The following is a 19,820-nucleotide window of genomic DNA, read 5'->3' on the forward strand; positions in this document are numbered from 1 at the left end:
ACTCACTCTGCCACGGATTCCCTCACTACCACCCTTTAACAGTGCTCCTCAAGTCTCCATAACCACATTCTTGCTCAGATGCATTTAATTTAATTTACAGCGCCACTGTTACCAGTGTAGGGTGTCCGAGAAACCTTTTTCCAACATTAGGATAATCAAAGACTGGGGAAAACCCATAACACTGTAATTTATACCTTGCAGTTTGCATACAGCTCTTAGATGAGAGTTAATAGCTCATTGTTCTATGTTAGGATTTTTACTTACAAACTGCAATTAACAATAGGATCTCTCTGACAAAAGCAGTAACCCACTGGCCTATTTACATTATGTGGACTTAGTGATTTGCATGGTGCATGTTCTTTGCAGCAGGCACATTAACCCTCTGCGCTACCTTTCCACAAGTCAAAACTTCCACTTGACAAAACTCCATCTCTCTCTAGGAAGAACATTAATCACAGGAGTTATCATGACATTTTTATTGTTGCCGAAAATTGCTGGAAGCCAGGAAGGAGGCAGCAAGTGCTTTTAGAAACATAATGTACTCGCAAACATGACGCACCCCACCCAAAGACAACGCTCAGTGCGATCTCATCGGTCACACCACCCTAAAACCTTCCTGCTCAAGGGTCCTGTGACCTTAATGAGAGAGTCACTGTTGCTCTAGGGTGTGCTGATTCGTAGGCCTGCCCAAAAGTGAGCTTCAATAGGGGTTGGAGTGGACAGGCCTTCAAGGTTAACCCACACTTGCCACCGCTATGGTCCACCTGCTGGTACTCAGACACCATTCTTCTAAGGTCTTTCGGGGCCTTCTAAGGTCTAGCATAAGAATGTGCTCTCTCAGGAGAGTGGTCTGGTCACGAAGGTTGAACCTGGTCCCCCAGTTCCAAATTCGGCAGCTCTGATCATGATGCCACATCCTCTCCCCCACTGAACACCCAATGGGCGTTGCGCTCCTGCATATGACACATAATAGAAACATGCCCTAATTTCAGTCCTTCCTGTATGGACAAATAGCTACAATCCTATAAAGATATTACCTTGCAATCTATAGGTAACTCCTTATGACTGCTGAATAGGATGCCTCAACACTGCGTTTTGTAGTTATTATCAAACTTCTGTTGCCTTCGTTAGCTCTAAAATGTGCGTGATTCTAAGTAAAGTCTTCCGCTAAACTGTACCTGTCATCTAGCTTTATGTTGTGTGTTTTATTGGCTTGGGCGCCTAAACAGCGAAAGGGTTTAGAGAGTTAAAGCCTCTGTAATTTTTTTGTTGGAAGGAACTACTGTTTGGTACAGAAGACTTGATGTGTTTCAGTAATTCCTTCGGGGTATACGAGAACGAAGAGAATGCATTAAACTTCGGGGTTTTTAAAGCAGTGGGAATTTTTATAGTTAATAAATGCACAATTCTTAACATCCCTGTTTAGTATTCTACTGAGAGCAAGTGTTTTTTTTTCCAGCCATGGTCCGCCTTTGACCCTTCGGGGACAGCGAAGGAAGGGTTAGAGTCCTTTCTGAATAACACGTTACTGTTTTAACTTTTGAAGGCAGTTCTCAGTTTACTCGGATTCGTGTCTGCTGATGCCTTAAACGCCTTCGTGTTTCCTTCTCACCATTTCGCAGAAGAAGAAATCTGCCTTCTTTCTACGGGATTCCAAGCTTTCTGTGTATTTTGGATTGTGCAAGCTTCCATAGTCTGGAAGATTCTTTGAGTCGGATTTAATTTATTCGTCCAGCATTCGAGCCGCCTTCGCCTTTGATGCTGCTGCGTCAAAGTTCGCTTCCTAGTAAGCCCCATTAATAACGACGTTAATAACGTTAAGCTCTCAAATCAAAATATGCATCTTGCGCACTTGATGGCGGCGGGGCCCCCTGAGCGCGAGGCCCTGGGCAGCTGCCCATACCGCCCATGCCTAGGACCGGCCCTGCAAGCTATTGCCCAGAGTCACAGAGCGGGACCCATGATTAGATTAGGCACCGAGGCGAGAATTATCAGGTCCGGGGAGATTGAGTCCAAGAGCCGCCGAGGCGGGAATTGAACCCTGGTCCCGGGCCAGATCTCTGCATCAGGGTCTGCCGCTCTAACCATTGAGCCACGCTTCTCCACTTGTGTGCGCGCCTTACTCCTCATCATCAGGCACCAGGCTGCGCATTGCTGGGAATGCTAGGTCTGATCTCTCAGTGCCGGGGCAGCTTGCAGATGGTTGCTGGCTCCTTACAGCTGGAGGAACCACTGGCCACTTTCTCCTCACTGCTACCCTGCCTCTACAGTCACACTTGCCTGTTGTAACAGACGGGGAGTCCCTCCTCTTTTGCGGCTGTGACCGCCTTGACACAAGAGAAGCGGTGCCGGTAGCAGGGAGAGGTTTGCATGCAGCTCAACCATGGGGCCTTGCTTTCCCTCATCGCCTCACCTTGATGCGAAGCTGACAGTTCTTGCGCTGTGACGCTGCGGCCATTTCAGAAGCTACAGCCGCTTTCCGTCACTGCGGGCCGTGCTCGTTGGTGCTTCGGGCAGTGGCTGGAGGGGGGGTGTACTAGGCAGTGTTGCAGCACTTCGCCACTACTCTCCTGTGTTGTGTGCAGGCCGGCGGCTGCGTGGTCATGCATTGCAGGAAGGCAGGTACCGTTGCCTTGACATATATTTCTTCACAGGGTGCAACAGATGTAGCCTGTGTGCACGCAGGGTCTGGACCCGCTCGTCGCCATTGTGGTGCCTTAGCTCTAGGCTCACATTCTGGATAATTAACCACACAGACTCCGTAGTATGGTACTGGTAAATGGCCCAGGGCACGTGCGCCCGGCCCCTTTTAATGACAGGGTCACCTGACTGGTGATGCCTGTGGTGGGTGGGTGTAGAGCAGCGGTCTTCAATCTGTGGGGTGCGACCCCCAGGGGGGTCGTGGAGTCCTGGGAAGGGGGTCGCAGATTCTGCAGAGTGCAGTTCCTGGCATTGGGCTGAGGGTGCTCATGGCAGAGACCTAATTCACACCGAGGTGTGAAACATCAACGCCTCATTAACAAGTAAAAGGTCTTTTAAAGACCTGTCAAGTACTTGGGTGTGACTGTGTGTGTGTCCCTGAAGCTGTTACAGCCGGGCTCACATACACGTGCTGGGGAGACCTGGGGGGGGGGGGGCTGGGGTAGTTGCTGTAGTGTATCCCTTTGAGTTCAATTGATGTTGTGCACCTGGAGCTGTGGGTCCTGTGACACGTCCCCCACCCCCAGCAGGGAGGCACAGAGATGCCTTCCCATGAGCGGGAAAGAAGGAAGACAACAACGCAGAGAGATACTGATCCCCCCCCCCCATGAGAGAGGCACAGAAAAGGTGGGTGGATGAATGATGGGTGGATGGATGGATGAAAGGCTGAAGGATGGATGGATGTGTGAAAAGGTGGACGGATGAATGAAAGGGTGAATGGATGAATGATGGATGTATGGATGGAAGGATGAAAGGGTGGATGGATGAAGGATAGATTGGCGAAGGATAGATGCATGGATGGAAGAATGAAAGGGTGGACGGATGAAGGGTGGATGGATGAATGATGGATGGATTGATATGTAAAAAGATGGGTGGATGAATGATGGGTGAATGGATGGATGAAAGGGTGGATGGATGACTGATGGATGTATGGATGGAAGGATTGAAGGGTGGATGGATGAAGGATGGATGTATGGATGGGAGGATGGATGTATGGATGGGAGGATGGATGTATGGATGGGAGGATGAAAGGGTGGATGGATGAAAGATGGATGTGTGTATGGATGGGAGGATGAATGGATGGGAGGATGAAAGGGTGGATGGATGAAGGATGGATGTATGTATGGATGGGAGGATGAAAGGGTGGATGGATGTATGGATGGATAAAAGGCTGCATGGATGAATGATGCATGGATGGATGTGTGAAAAGGTGGGGGGATGAATGATGGGTGGATGGATGAAAGGGTGGGTGGGTGGATGGATGGATGGATGGATGGAAGGGTGGATGTATGGATGAGAGGATGAAAGGGTGGATGGATGAAGGATGGATGTATGGATGGGAGGATGAAAGGGTGGATGGATGTATGAATGGATAAAAGGTTGCATGCATGCATGAATGGTGGATGGGTGTGTGAAAAGGTGGGTGGATGAATGATGGGTGGATGGAAGGAAGGGTGGATGGGTAAAGGATGGGTGAATGGATGGATGATGGATGGATGGATGTGTGAAAAGGTGGGTGGATGAATGATGAGTGGATGGATGAATGAAAGGGTGGATGGATGAATGATGGATGTATGGATGGAAGGATGAAAGGGTGGATGGATGAAGGATAGATTGGTGAAGGATAGATGTATGGATGGAAGAATGAAAGGGTGGACAGATGGATGGATGAAAGGGTGGATGGATGGATGAATGATGGATGGATGGATGGCTGTGTGAAAAGGTGGGGGGATGAATGATGGGTAGATGGATGGATGAAAGGGTGGGTGGATGGATGGATGAAAGGGTGGATAGGTGAAGGATGGATGTATGGATGGGAGGATTAAAGGGTGGGTGGATGAAGGATGGGAAGATGAAAGGGTGGATGGATGTATGGATGTATGAATGGATAAAAGGTTGCATGGATGAATGATGGATGGATGTGTGAAAAGGTGGGTGGATGAATGATGGGTGGATGGAAGGAAGGGTGGATGGGTAAAGGATGGATGTATGGATGGAAGGATGAAAGGGTGTATGGATGAAGGATGGATGTATGGATGGAAGGATGAAAGGGTGGATAGATGGATGTGTGAAAGTGTGGGTGGATGAATGATGGAGGGATGTGATGAGGTCTAACAGGCGCATTTATGGTTGTCAAAAGTTGATGATGAGGAGTACCAGTTTCTAGAAACTTTTGTCGGAAGGGGGTCCTGACGCCTAAAAAGGTTTTACAAGGGGGTCTCGGCATCAAAATGTTTGAAGACCTCTGGTGTAGAGTGTGTTACATCATGGGTGGGACACTAGAAACGTATCCAGCCGGATACTACATCTAGTAGGGTATTTAGGTGAGTATCAATAAATAATACAGAGCAGTGTGTTTGAGGTTCGCAGCCTTACTCCAGTCTTTTCCTTGTGGGATACTCTTTACATTCCCCTTGAAACAGGAAGCTGCCATGTCAACATCCGGAATAACTTAAAAACGTATGCAGGCTTTTGCTTCAATCAAACAGGATTTGTAGAGCGTGGCTGCCTCACCCGTGAGGGTCTCGGGGCTCTGTCAAATAGTGCTGCCTGTTCTCGTATTGGTTGAGCGTCCATGTCTTGAGGTCCTTCTTGAATTGCTGGAGCGACAGTGAGGCTCTGAGGTGCAGGGGGAGGTCGTTCCAGTTCTTGGCCGTCAGATGGGAGTAGGAGCGGCCTCTACTTTATGTCTGGCGGATGCGATGGGGGCAGCTGGGGCGAAGGATCCGGATCTGAGTTTCCTGGTGGGCAGCTTGAGCCACAAACTTCCATGATTGCAATCCCAACAGCTCAAACTCTGCAGCGGCTCATTATATCATATTTCTCTATACTCCAGTAACCCCCTCCCCCTTTCAGAAAACAATATATATTTTATGGCCTACCACTAATGGTAATATACTGCATATTTAAGGTTCCAAACTGGTATGGTAACTGGGCTTTTTGGTTGCTGTCAGGTGGAGTCTCTCAAAAGTATCATTCCGTAGATGAAAAGCATTGAGTAGAGGGCCATTGATATTGTGAAGTGTCACCTTGTGCTTTAGCAGGTGGACTCTGATGAAAAGCACTGCACCCTGTTCATTTTCTTGTTTTATAAGTTTCATGGTATGTAATTCTTCTGGTAAGGAATGGGAAATTGTCATCTTGGTGAAAGTAGTTTTTCATTATTTTAAGCGATATATTTTAAGCGATACTAGTTAATAACTTTGTGGAACCTGACGTAGTGTAGTTTTAGGTGGTGGGAATCAGCTGCTGCTGATACAGTCATTATTTTTTGTAAAGGAATCTTCCTTGAATTCATGAGCGCAGACTGGTTTCATGGGTGTTGCAACACTGTTTGAATATATCTAAAACTCCGTTCTAATCAATACTTATTATGCACTCAGATTCAAAGTTTTAGCCCCACCCCCATGCATCATACTGGAACCCTAGAATTTTGCTTTCAGCAGTTTTCCCAACTACCGACAGGTGGTGCCCACAAGATCTGATTGTGGAGTCACATAATGTCAGAAGGGAAGTAATGACTCTGTGAGGTAGCTGTGTTTGCTGTCGATTTCAATTATTGTTTATTTTGTGTGCAGCACACTCGATTCAGATCTCTCTGAGCATTTTCGCTCACTTTTCCCCCATCTTTGCATGTAATTGCACCTAGTTCTGTTCATCGGAGAATGTCACATCCGAAACCCTTGAAGTTCAAACACCGTGCGACCTACACGAGAACTATGTTCTGGACAATTTCTTATCTGACGTGCATGTGGTGTGTTAGTATGGCTCATGAAATAGAGCACGGTGTCCCGCAGGCACCAGTGCAACCCTAAGAGTTGAAGAAGAGTGAGGAGAAACGTTCCTTGGCCCAACAGCAACACTGAGAATGCCTCAATATCACACTCTTCTTCCAAGGTACGCATTGACCCCTGAAGTGGTCACTTTCCAGTCTGAGAGGGGTTGTCGCGCCATCATTCAAGGCATGAAAAATGTATCAACACCACCACCACTCCTCTTCCTTCCTGCCGTACAGATTAGATTTAGGTAAGAGTAAGTGTTATTCCAAGGCACCCATCCAGATGCCTAATGGATCATCCGAGCACGTTGGAATTCAGGCATGCATCTGGAGATGGTAACCTTTAGGTTTTTCAAGAGGCCTCAGACTATGTCATACCCATGGCGCACCGTCTGTTCTGGGCTAAGCCAGCTCTTTGGATTTCGAGCAGTAGTGCTGTGTACTCTTTGCACATGGGACCAGCGTTCTCTAGGGTTCAAGATTTGCTAGTGTGAGACTAGAAACTGCGTCCACATTTTTTAATTGAGAACCTTGCGCACTGGTACCATATATGTTTGCAGGCGTCCTGTGCAGAACAACCCATATTCTTTATTCAGATGTACACCCTTGCTGTTCACTAGGTAACTGTTGTAATCTTACTTTCTTGTGAAACCTTCTGCCACCCCTTCCCCTCTCTCCCTAATGGAATCTTCTGTTAGAGACTATCTTAGAATGTTGAGTGAAGTGAACTATTTCTGGAGAGTGGATGGTCAAATAAAGTAGTCTCCTCACTCACCTGTGTCCTGATTTCTTCACAACCCTGGCGACGAGGATGGGGAGTAACCTAGCTCTAAGGATAACAGCAGCTTTATTTGAAATAATTCCCTTAGTGATCATAACTGTTTCTGGTCTTTCCTCCCTTAGTTTGCTCTACCCATCTCATTAGATATCTAACACACACATGACCTTAAAAGTATCATGTTGAAGGGTATATTCAAGGAGCAGCTCAAAGTCAAGTAAGTAAATAAATGAGCTTTTTATTGAAGAGTTGTATCCTGCGTGGAAAGTGTGGCTCATCCCAAGCCAGCCTGTCTCCAACTGCAGAGAGTGGAACTATACACTCCTGGGTGGAATGTGGAACGCACTCGGCACAGTGCTCCACGCTCCACACTAGAAGAGAACACAGTATAAGGAGATTACAACACATCACAACCCTTCAGCCACGAAGGCCCCGGTTCCAGTTATGATCATTCGCTAGTCTTATACCAGTTCACTGGAATACCGTACCCCTAGGCCTTTCGATTTACACATGCCTGTATGCCATCGAACACGCTCTTAAATAACCACTTCTCTTGGGGGAAGGCTGCCTCAAAGATCATCCCTTTTCCATATCCTTATGTGTATGAACTAGACTTCACCCCAGTTCATGAGCTCAGCGTATTCCCTTCTCCTGTCTCAATCCCGCTCACAATCACCACTCCTCCCTCTGATTTAAGCCGGTATGCAATTTTTTCATTGTTGTGTACGGTTGTGCAGCATAATGTACAGCAACGCTACTAGAACTCCCTTGTCAAGCAAATGCATGCAAAATACAAATAACAAATAATGTAAGTTTATTGGAGAACATGGAACCTACTGGTAATTGGAGGAAAGCAGATTCTTTACTATGTCTGAAGGTTATCTTTCAAAAATGTATGTATTATCTGCATATGAACTTTTTTTAGTTTTAATCTTTAAATACAGCTACATGAGACCCAATCCGGCTTTAGACCGGGCTTCAGCACGGAGACGGCTCTTATTGAGGTAGCTGACTCCGTAAGGTGGTCGTTGGATTCAGGGGAGTCAGCTATGCTGGTTCTCCTGGATCTATCGGCCGCTTTTGATACGGTGGACCATCTTAAATTGCTACAACGGCTGGCGGAGATAGGGCTAAAAGATTAGGCACTGGGCTGGGTTCGCTCGTACTTATCGCAGAGAACACAGAAGGTGGCTCTGGGGGAGTTTGTTTCTAAATCCACCAAGATAAAATACGGCGTCCCCCAGGCTCGGCTTTGAGCCCGCTTCTATTTAATGTTTACCTGGCCCCTCTTTTTACGCTTATCGCCAACTGGGGGATCAAAGCGATCTCTTACGCCGACGATACCAAGTTGGTGTTCCCATACTCGGAGGTATCTGAAAGTGCCTTTGCGAGTTTCAAGGGTTGCCTCCAAGATGTCGCTAGATGGATGAACACAAATAAATTAAAATTAAATGCCGGGAAGACAGAGGTGATCTTCTTCGGCAAAGGCTCGCCTCCTCCTGCAGAGCTGTGGTGGCCGGTGGAAATGGGTTCCCCCCCCTCGCCTAGCCATAGTGCCAAAAACTTGGGGATCAGATGGGATAGCAGCCTATCCTTTGCCTCGCATATTCAGCAAACTGCAGGCTGCTGTCTCTCTAAACTGAGGAACCTGAACAAGATATTGCGGCTACTGCCGGAGGAGTGTCGCAAGACGGTTGTTCATGCAACTGTAACTTCTAGGCTGGACTACGCCAATGGCTTATACCTGGGCCTTCCTGCCTATCTGATCCAACGCCTTCAGATGGTCCAGAATGCGGCTGCGAGACTGCTAAGGCAAATTCCCTTCAAACACTCAGTCTCTCCGCCCCTGCGAGCCCTGCACTGGCTCCCAGTGGCCAGCAGGATAAAGTTCAAAACCTTGACTCTGGCATATAGAGCCCTATATGGTACTTGCCCTAATTACCTGAGATCTAGGCTACCCCGATACCACCAATCTTGAACTCTCCGTTCCAACGGGCGGGTGCAGCTTGTGGTCCCTCGGGTAAAAAGAGTACGCCTAGGGGGAAGAACCTTCACGGCTAACGTAGCCGTGTTATGGAACTCTCTTCCCCCAGAGCTACAACAGGCTCCCTCTGAAGCCGTCTTCAAACAAAGACTTAAGACCTGGCTCTTCCACAAAATACACTAACTTCCTGTATGTAGCTTGCGCTTCGGGGCTCCGCTGCTTTCACAACGCCGGGACACCTCCTTGTGAGGTAGCTGTTCACGCTCAATAAATCGCATTATTATTATTATTATTATATTATGTGTGAAAAAATATTCTCTATACCATTGAACTTTGTTTTTTATTGCATGTAACGAATACTGCTTATATTAGATTAGGGTTTTTATCGGAGGCATTTAGATAGCAAGCACATTAAACACCTCAATATCCTATTGAACTTTGGGGGGGGGGCCCTGGCATGGCTCGGCTCTCGGTTGCTGGTGCTGGGGGGTGCAAGGGTTTCACGCGGGGTGGGGGGGGGGGGGGGTTCACACGAAGGAGAAAAAACAAAACTTACCTTTCCGCCGGCCGGGTCCAGCGTCTCTGGTCTCTGGAACAGTAAGCAGGCAGCTAGGCTCCCTCCTTTAAGCCAATCCCAACGCTGCGATGCAGCATTGTGATTGGCCTTAGAGGAGGGAGCCTAGCTGCCTGCTTGATTGGTCTGAGCCTGTGACTATGGCGCTCAGCCAGGGGCTGTAGGGGTGGGCACGTTCTCCACACAGGCTGTAATGCACCTGCATGGAGAAGGGGAGAGTGCGCATGACTGTTTGGGCGGCCCGAGAAGGCTGAACAAAACAGTCATTGCGCAATTGGGAGTGGGCATACCACTCCTTCCCTGCCCTACTCCCTGAGCAAAGCAGCCTGCACACCTGCAAAGGAAACATAAATTGATAATAACTTAAAGTTATCAGTTTATATTTCCTTTCCACTGCTCGAAAGCTGTGGGGCTTCGCTCCTCCGCCATAGTGGAGGAGCCGCCACTGGGGGCTAACACTCCCAGCCAGTGCTGGCCCTAGCAGTGGTCGCACACAGTGCAACCGTCTTTTTTGGCGCTTGCTTTTCCTCCTTCTTCATAACTTCTCTCACTGCCACTCACCAACAATGCACCTCATCGCTCTATAGCACCTTTCTGACAAACATTTAATTTTAACTACTCGTAGTTTACTCACACTCAGTTCTGTGATCTGCATGGTGCACGTTCTTTGTAGCAGGCACATTAACCCTCTGCACTGTGGGTGGCAGGAGTGCCCATGTGAGTGCACTGTGAGCGATTCAACAATGTGAGATTAGTGCAGCGCCATGAAGCCACCCGGTGTACCTGTGCTTTAGAAATTATTATTAACATTAACATTAGGATAAGAGGAGTGACTGTAGGGTGAGTCAGGTGACCATATAAGCCCTTTCAGCCCAATGGGCATCGCATGCCTGTGCCTTGCCCGGGTTCAGCTTGAGGTCCTCTTGGATCCTAGAGCCCAAAATGAGCAGAGTTTTCATGTGCCTTTTGTGTGAAACCTATGCTCTAACCGAATGTGCCAATAATAAAAGAGAAAAACTTGAACCTGTAATGCAAAACAGGAGAGGAAAATAGATACCATCTAGATTCTGAATTTGCACAATGAGAAATCGGAAAACCCAGCATCCCTGCTTGTTCCTAAGCAAATGTTTTATTTTACTGTGCTTTTGCACTTGCGAACACCTTGAAATACATGAATTCAAGGTGTGAGCTTTTGCTCCATGTAAGAATCTATCTAGGTCACACCTGCAGGGTACAAAGGCAACTGATGTGCCTTTTAATCCACTAAAGCCATTGTGCCTTTTAATCCACTAAAGGCATTGTTGTCTTGGGAGAGGAGTGGAGGGGGCATGAGTATTTTTTGTTCATGGTTAAAACTGTCACTTTTAATAGAAGTCTTAATGTTGTGGCATAATTGACGTATTAAGTTGAAACGTTGTTGCATGTTCGTCGCGTAGCTCCTATACCAATTATACAGGATCTGCTCGTTTGGACAGCATACACTGAAGGATTGGTGTCAGACTGACTCTGAACACCCCCACCTGGTATGTTGGCCTTTTATACCAACTAGCTCACAGTGCCACTAGAATCTCCTCTTACCAAGGAGAGATTCGTTTCTGGCAACCATCGAACATGATAACCCTGATCCCTCAGGACCGTGGAAACAATATACTACTTTTAGCTCAGTCACTCGTGCTTACTTAGTCTGTCTCAGAGATATACACAGAATAAACAGGCAGGGCGTTTTCAATAAGTATTTATTGAACAGTTGTTATTCTGGTGTAGAATAGATGAGCTGCAACAACTGTTAGACAGTATAAGATATGAATGATTAGCAGTACTAAAAAGGTAAATGAATGGTATAGCTCTACCATCTTACAATAATCATGAATACATAAGAGTATATAGAACACATGATAAAAAGATGCGTACTCATACGATGCTTCCCTAACTAGATGTACCTAAATGTACCTAGCATGTGGATAGGTGTTAAGCCAAGAATCCCTCTAGTTTTTAGTCAACTCCATTACCTGAAGTGAGAGACTGTGGGACCCCGTCTTGGTCACGAGTTGTACACCCTGCAAGACATGTTAGACAACTGCAAGCTGTAGTGTCTGCATGCAAGAACCTCAGCGTCTCTGGTCAGTGTGTCGGGCCGGGATGTCTGTCTCCTCTGCCCTATCTTCGAGCATGAACTTTATACATAGATATTATACAGGAGATGGTAGTCCTGCTGTGCTTCCGAGAATCCTCATGCATAATGTATGAGATCTCGAACTAGGGAAAACCTGTGTTCTGAATGCAGTGTCGGATCTATGTAAAATGTCAGTCCCTGTAAACTGTTACAGGTGAAATGTAGGGAAGAATATAGGTGATGGGTAATGAAGTTACTGGGGCCTATATTATGGTACCTATATGTAATATAACGTTAAATACACTTTTTAGAATTTTGGAGGGTCTTTAGCATATGTTTGTTGCACAGTTTATGTGGCAAACATTTTCCAGTTCCAGATCCTCGGCTCAGCGCTGCCTGTTATTTTGTTGTCTCGCCCATCTCTAATTTAATACTGCATTTCTTAAGGAACCTATTGTTTACTGTAAATACATTTCTACCTTAATTGCGACTTATGTAATGTTTGCATCTTTTCTTATTTGTAAACTTTTTTTCTTTCAGGCAAAAATCACCCTTGATATTCTTGTCACGATGTTTAGTGAATATTGTGAGAAGCCTTTCACGTGAGTGTAATTTGGCATGTATAATTAACATTGTAGGTACTACGTTTTTGTTTCTAACAGTCTCATCTTTTTTCCCCTAGTGTTGAAGCAGCAGAAGTTATTTATCCAGATGGAACAACATATCTTTTACCAGTAAGTGTTATAATGAGGCTAAGAATATGACAAAAGTTTGTGTATGTATGCGTGTGTGTGTGTGTATGTGTATATATATATATATATATATATATATATATATTTATTTATTTTTTTACACAGTTGTGGTCACCACTGTGTAGTTATAGTTAGGACTGTGTTTCCATAGGAAATAGATTTTTTTGGGTTTGCTAATAACTTTGCCGCTGTTTGACGACTCTTCAAAGAAACTTTACAAAGAAAAAGGATTATCCACCTCAGCCCCTTTCTGGAAAGTTTCAGGGTGATCCGTCAAGCAGGGGCTGAAAAAAAGGTGTTCCAGAATCGCATTTTCCTCAAGCAATTTCCCTTAAACTTTAGAAACAGCTACAGCCAAAACGGCTGACAAAATTACACCAAATATGGCTGAAAGTAAGATATTTACCCAGAAATCTTGCTTTTTGTGATGTGAATTTGTTTAGTTGTTTTTGAGAAATTAAGGCTCAAAATGTATAGCTATATCAGACAGTAGTACTAATGTGGAATCAGGAGATCAAACACTATAGATGTGATTAGCTGCCTCACACCAACAAACATGTTTGGTAGTCCTTTTAGGACTCAGGAACTGAGTCCCTGTGCCCCGAAAAAGTAATACAAATAATATATAGGGGGCAGGGTCCCCCAATGCTTTATGAGGTGTGGGGGGAGTTCCCGTGAGTCTCCACATGCCCCCACTATGGATCAAAACAGAAAACAAAAGTGACTGCGTAAAAATAAAAAAATCAGAGCAACCCCTTAATTTTTTAATCTCCCCCCCACCCCCCCCAACCTCTGGGATGGCGTAATAATAATAACTAGAAAGGGGCATGAGGCCCGAGTAATTTAATGACCCTAGGGAGCCCATCCCACGGCGCCTCAATAATGAAAGCTATTATTTTTTGGAGGGTGGGTTGTGCCGCCCCCCTCCTGAGCCATAGAATGCTCCCTGTGGGCCCAGTGCTTGATGTGAGCTAGTGTCCTGAGGAACCCATCCCTCAAAACATTTGTTTCTTCCTTCCTGGGAGAGCACGGGAAGGGAACAGAAGCCCAATTCCCTGCCTGAATTCACCTCAACATAGTTTGCTCCTGCTCGGCCAGAGAAGAAACAGAAGCTGCTCCTGCCAGGCGGGAGCAAGCATCAATGCATCCAGCCCCCTGGGGCTCTTTAATGTTGTAGGTGTCCCAGGTGGGCAACCACAAAATTAAGAATTGCCAGCTCCTGCTGGCACTCAGGAAGGGCACTGGCAGGGGGACAATGGACCTCTCCCAAGCAGCTGCCAACTGTAACGGCAGGACCAGACACCCACAATGTGGGGTGGTCGGGGGGGGGGGGAGAGTGGTGGGCTGCTGCTGAAAAATGATTGAATAACAGCCGGAGCTGCTAAGTTATTATTTACTACTCCTGGCAAGGAGTTCCCCATAATGCCCTCTCCGGGCTAAGTTTCTGATTTTAATTAACTTTGTTGTGCCCCAGTCAAGGCAGGGGCTCCGCCAACATGTTTTTAAAGCCTTGTGGGGATACAGGGCTTGCATCCGCCCCTCAAAAATTTGTAAAATGAATCCTGTGTTTCTTGGGTTCAATAGAGCATGACCCCAGGATGTTTTTTTTATATCATTTTAAAGCATTGCCAAGGCTGAAGATTTGCTCTTCAGTTTAGGAAGTCAGGGACCCATTGTGATTAGTTCTACACCTGCAATACCTGGCCTGAGCATTGTTAAAGAAAGACTTGTTTACAAGTATTTTGAAGACAAATGCATTACTTACTCGTTCATTGATGCATATTGCAGCACTTCTAAATAATCAATAATGGAATCTATTGGCTGTTATGTTAAATGCGAACACAAGTGAATGCTTGACAAAGAAAATAGGCTTGTCTGTATGTATTAATGTGGTGATCCCTTGATAAAGACAATATACTGGGTCCTGTGGGAATGATGGTTGACTAAACCTTAAAAAAAAACACACACTCAACTCAAAAGAAAAAAACTTTAAAGTTATAGTTAGGTCAGCTAATAATATTTCACACCAAAAAATGTTAAAACTCCGAAATGTACTAAAAAGGTTAAAGTGAAGTTATAATTGGGTAAACTCCGTTCTAATGTAACATTTCAAACAAAAAAAAAACACTGGAGCTCTGCAGTAAATATAACAGTCACCCTAGCCATGCACTGCATCACCTCACATATTAAATCATTCGTAACATGTTCAAAGACCTTATTGATAACATCACTAGTGAAGCTCCTAAGCGAGTGCCCAGCTTTGCGAGAAGTAAGCCACCAAATATGTCACTAATCCTGATTTTTCAATGAAAAACAGATGCACCACTTAGGAAACAGTTGCGTTATCCGTAAGTTTTACTTGATCACACAAATAGCATCATCAACAAAAGACACTTTTCGGTTGAACAAGAGCTGTGCTCACATTTATCCACCATGTTTTTAAGTAAATTAATATCTTCAAATGGACTCCCCCCTTCCTGTCACATCATTACAATAGAAGTGGGAGAAATACTTAATTCCTATTCCAAATGAAACCTTCCCTATTTATACTACATATAGTTGCATATTAGTTACATTTTTTTATAGAAAATCTGAATTATTCTCCGTATGTTGATCCTGTAGGTTCATAAAAAGGAAAAATAGTCGATTAAACAATGTGTTTTTTAATCAATCATGTCCAAATGGGCAATATTTCCAGATTAATTAATTTTCTTATGTCAAAGGTTTTTTTCATCTGCAGTTCCCAAATTTCACTTTCAAGCTGTTTTCTTCATAGCATCCCAATTATTTTTAAAACATTATTTACTTAATCCATTTACCTCAACTAGGTTAATTTTAAAATATTCATGGTTTATCCACATACACATTTTCTTTCACTGTGCAAAGTCCTATGCAGTTACTACAACCCAGGAACCCTAATCCATATTTCATCAAGTCTAATAAATGTTTCAATTATTATTAAAGAAAAATCTGTAAACAGTTTAGACTTGCAAAGCGGCACACACATTTCATTTGAGTCTAAAATAGTTCTAGTTAGCAACGTCCCTACTTCTTATTTTGTCCTTGAAAATAATAAACCATGTTAACTTAATAACCAACCAAAACAAAAAGTGAAAATTAATGAAAGAGATCAGTTCCTATATCACAGTATTATAAACATTCTGTCCTAACTGAATATAAAGCTATTCATCCAAATTAAAACCATCTCTGTTCCTTCAGCTCACTTGATGTGTCTGATGTCTGCTCTGGTCCATTGTATGAAGATGTAGAAGAATTTATTGTGAGATTTATGGAAGAAGTTATTCTGAACGTTACAAGTTCTGTAATTCATTTCACCTGTCATTGTAGGATCTTCCTTATCGGACAGAACTTGTGAATGCTGATTTAATCAACAAGAAAATAGGAATCTGGTAAGTACTAAAAAGTGTGCGTAATTTGGTTTGATAGCCCAATGCTGAACACTTCAGGAATGCTAAGAGCTGTATTTAACACCTAGTTTGTTTTTGTTTTTGCGAATGGCACTGCTCTGTTGAAAATCTTAAAGATGGACCAGAGTCAGACCAATCCCTAGCGTACCTAAAGACCTTTTCACCACACTGTTGTCATAGTGACACTAACAGAACAGGTTTATTTTAAAAATAATTTAATGTGTGTTGTGTATTTCTTGTTTTTACCATATCGACGGACAAAAATAAGTTATTCACTTACAGTTGAGCATCATCAATTTTGTTGGATTTTACTTGATCTGAAAAAACAATGATATGCCAACAAGTGCATCATAGTGCAGCTATCCAAACTTTTACGTCCGATTACAAATATGTTTATCTTCCATGGTTAGAACATTACATTCTTGAGCAAACCCGAAGTGTCTACACAATGGTCCTTATACTTTTTCAAAGTTGCTGGCTCAGCTGCTGTTTACGTAGATGGTTATTTCTACTTCCATACACCAGACAAGGTTTTCTTCTACTTCTCAAATAGCATTGACTATTGGGTTACCACAGTTTTTTGCATTATCTCATCTACCAACCTCGAGGGTCACATTGACAACAGCTTTTTGTATCTTGATCCTTCCTTTCTTCCTAGATCTCGAATTATGTTGTACTGTGGGAAATTGTTCTGTAGGTAGCCACTACTTTGTGTATTTGTTCGAATACCTTATTCCAGAATTGTTTTATTAATGGGAACTGCAATAGTGTATGGAAGAAATTGCCTTCCTGTCCTCAATTTTTTAGAAATTTACCAGTTTTGAAGTTTTAGAATATTTGCATTTGCGTTATTTTATAGTATACCCTATGGAAGACCTTGAATGTGACCACTGGCCTGTAGTACATATCGGCAATCTTCATCACTGTATTCTCCTATGTCTTTCTTCCATTTCGATTTCAGCTTATTGAAAGTCTGAGTTTTGTGGTATGTTCTGTGAGTAACAAAGAACGGCCTTTAAAGATTAATATTCTTGATAGAGGTTGTAATTTGTGGCTTCTGGTGTACAACCTTGTAATGCAAGCCGAGGTGGATGAAAATGTTCAATGCAGTTCAACCCCAGACTACTCTGACACCCATAAAAATGAATACATTTTTTCTTTTTAAGGAGCAAAGTTTTCATTCTATAATTGCCTCTAACTATAAACAGTTGTGGGTTAGTTTGATTCTTAAATGTAAGACATACTCTGAATTATACCATCAAATATCCTTAGCAAATATGCCTTTCTTTAAAGTCCTAGAATGGTCCGTCACATTGCAGTTTCCAAATTTTCTAATGTAAACCACACCCACTTAGTACATTTGGCCACTACAGTATGGAGCCATTACATGCCAAAAGCAGGTCTTCATGTGCATGTGCAACTACCCAATACATATCTGTGGATTTCCTACTTTACCCTATTAATTTGTGCCTGTGCAGCGGACATTACAGATGGGGGAAGACCAAATTGCTCAAAAAGGGATCAAACTGGTACTTGGACTCTTTGAAGTCCTGTGGCACGCTCAGAAATGTTACCTTTCGGTTCTATGTTGTGCTATCCTGCATAACATGCAAGAGATACCATCTGAATTTGATGATCAATAATGAAAGTTATACTTTTTGGATATTGCCAGCTTTCTCACATGTATTCAATACACTGTCATTCAAGATAGACTGTGAGACATGGCCAATGCATTAGATGCTCAGTTCATTTTGGATAGTGGTAGAAGGTGTTGGTTTTATGACCCCCCCTCCCGTGACGTTGGAGGTCTACCATCAACTTTCTTTTGTAATTTATATATATGCATCAGGTCTCTGATTTCCTATAAGTTTCCATATTTTATATGGATGACTCCAAGCTACATATAGGCTGCTGGAAAGAAGGTCTGGGGATAACTACTGTTAGTATACACTGTTGAAAGTTTGGCTAATACCAAGAACTTGTTTCTCTGTGCTTAATCCTTAATACTAGATTCTTAGTAGTTTAGTGAGCTTAGAAGGTTTCCTGACTCAATCGGTGCAATCCTTTGCATTTGGGGTTAGAATCCTTGTAAAGATGGTTAAAGTCACACCAGAATAGTGAAAGAAATTAGCTATTTCATGTGATTGATATGCAAGTTGTTTATTTAAAGTGAAACTTCAACACTAAATGTTTTGCCATGGTGTTTGCGTTCTCTTTTTCCCTCTAGAATGTCATGTTTTTAATTATCCTGATGTTATTAGATGGTGCTGATAGGGAGTTTGATTGTAATCATACAAACAAACTGGGAGGTTGACGTAGAGTTGTCAGATGAAGGACAACTTCAAAAAATTACAGAATGCTAGATGCGCCCCATTTAGAGTTTATTGTTCTTTATGGTTAATGTTGGGAGTCTGTGCTTGTTCTGCTTTAGGTATCTCTGGGCTTGGGGAGTTGAAATCTGCAGCTGGGGAAAAGTATTTCCTCACATCTGTGTGGGCTGCTTGTCAGAGCCCCGCAATATGTCTCGAACTGCTAGCGCCATTTTAGAATTGCTGGATTGGGATTTTTGACAACGTTTATAGTTAAATCAATACCAGTTTCAGATATAATATATATCACTATGTATTTGTTTAAATATAAATATTTATTGGGTCAAGGTACTTATAGAGAAGCTATATTTTAAGATTTTGAGTGGGGCTGCGTTTTTCACTTTAATTAGAATTTTTTTTCTTTTTAAATATGGTGATGAAAGGAGAAAATAAATAATCCCAGAGGATATCACGGTACTACTAGACCTTTAGTCGCATTCCAAATGCAAAGCAAATGTGCAACTCTGTACGAAAGAGTTAACTAAATTTACTCGTTAATTCTTTTGAATTGTCATCATCTGGGCCACCTATATATTAACAAGTTAATGTTTTTTTTAATTCTGTTTATTGAAGAACTAGTCCAATACACAATAGCGAGTGTAGTAATATAGTAACATCTTAATACTGTTCAAAGAGGTTGAGCCCCATACATTTCTTGCATGGGATCTTCTAGTGCGGAAATGCTATATCAACATATCATGCATATATATGGCAAGTCTTTTATAAGTATAGAAAGAAGTGGTCCTTGACTTTGATTTAAATAAACACTTATATGAATATCATTTATTTTTTAGTTATGCGATTAAATCCGCATACATTGATTTAATCAAAACAATGGGAGAGAAGTATTCAATAATGAACAATACCCAGAAAGTTTGACACAATTAGGTAAGAAAAACAGGGAGATTTTAGAAAAGCAATTGAAGTATGACCACACTATGGATGTTTGTTATGTCAAAAAAATTCACTTATTTATTTACAATTTGATAAAACAGTTATCTGAACGGCGCAACAGACTATCAAGAGTATAGTCGGTGAAGAAGGAAAGGGGTGCTCAAGTGATTTGGAAAAGAGAAATAGACAATAGTGGTATACTGTTATAATATTTACACAACACAAAGCGGGATAGCCTCCGCTATCATATGAGCCTGTTCCCTATAAATGTCAATTAGGGGGGAAAAAATCACAATAAAACTGGGAGGGATACAGGCGAATCAAAATGGTAAGCGCTTACCATTTTGATTCGCCTGTATCCCTCCCAGTTTTATTGTGATTTTTTCCCCCCTAATTGACATTTATAGGGAACAGGCTCATATGATAGCGGAGGCTATCCCGCTTTGTGTT

The 19,820-nt window shown here is 43.2% G+C and overlaps 1 protein-coding gene across 1 annotated transcript in view; it reads left to right on the forward strand.

Annotated features, from left to right (window-relative positions):
• The window catches only part of FARSB (phenylalanyl-tRNA synthetase subunit beta), a 334,706-nt gene that overhangs the window by 114,088 nt on the left and 200,798 nt on the right, over window positions 1–19,820 (forward strand). The window contains exons 9-11 of the mRNA XM_086943878.1: window positions 12,468–12,529; window positions 12,610–12,661; window positions 16,028–16,089. Coding sequence (XP_086800004.1) covers window positions 12,468–12,529; window positions 12,610–12,661; window positions 16,028–16,089 — 176 coding nt within the window. The remainder of the gene's footprint in view (window positions 1–12,467; window positions 12,530–12,609; window positions 12,662–16,027; window positions 16,090–19,820) is intronic.

Source organism: Lissotriton vulgaris, chromosome 11 (genome assembly GCF_964263255.1).
Source record: "Lissotriton vulgaris chromosome 11, aLisVul1.2, whole genome shotgun sequence".
NCBI lineage: Eukaryota > Metazoa > Chordata > Amphibia > Caudata > Salamandridae > Lissotriton > Lissotriton vulgaris.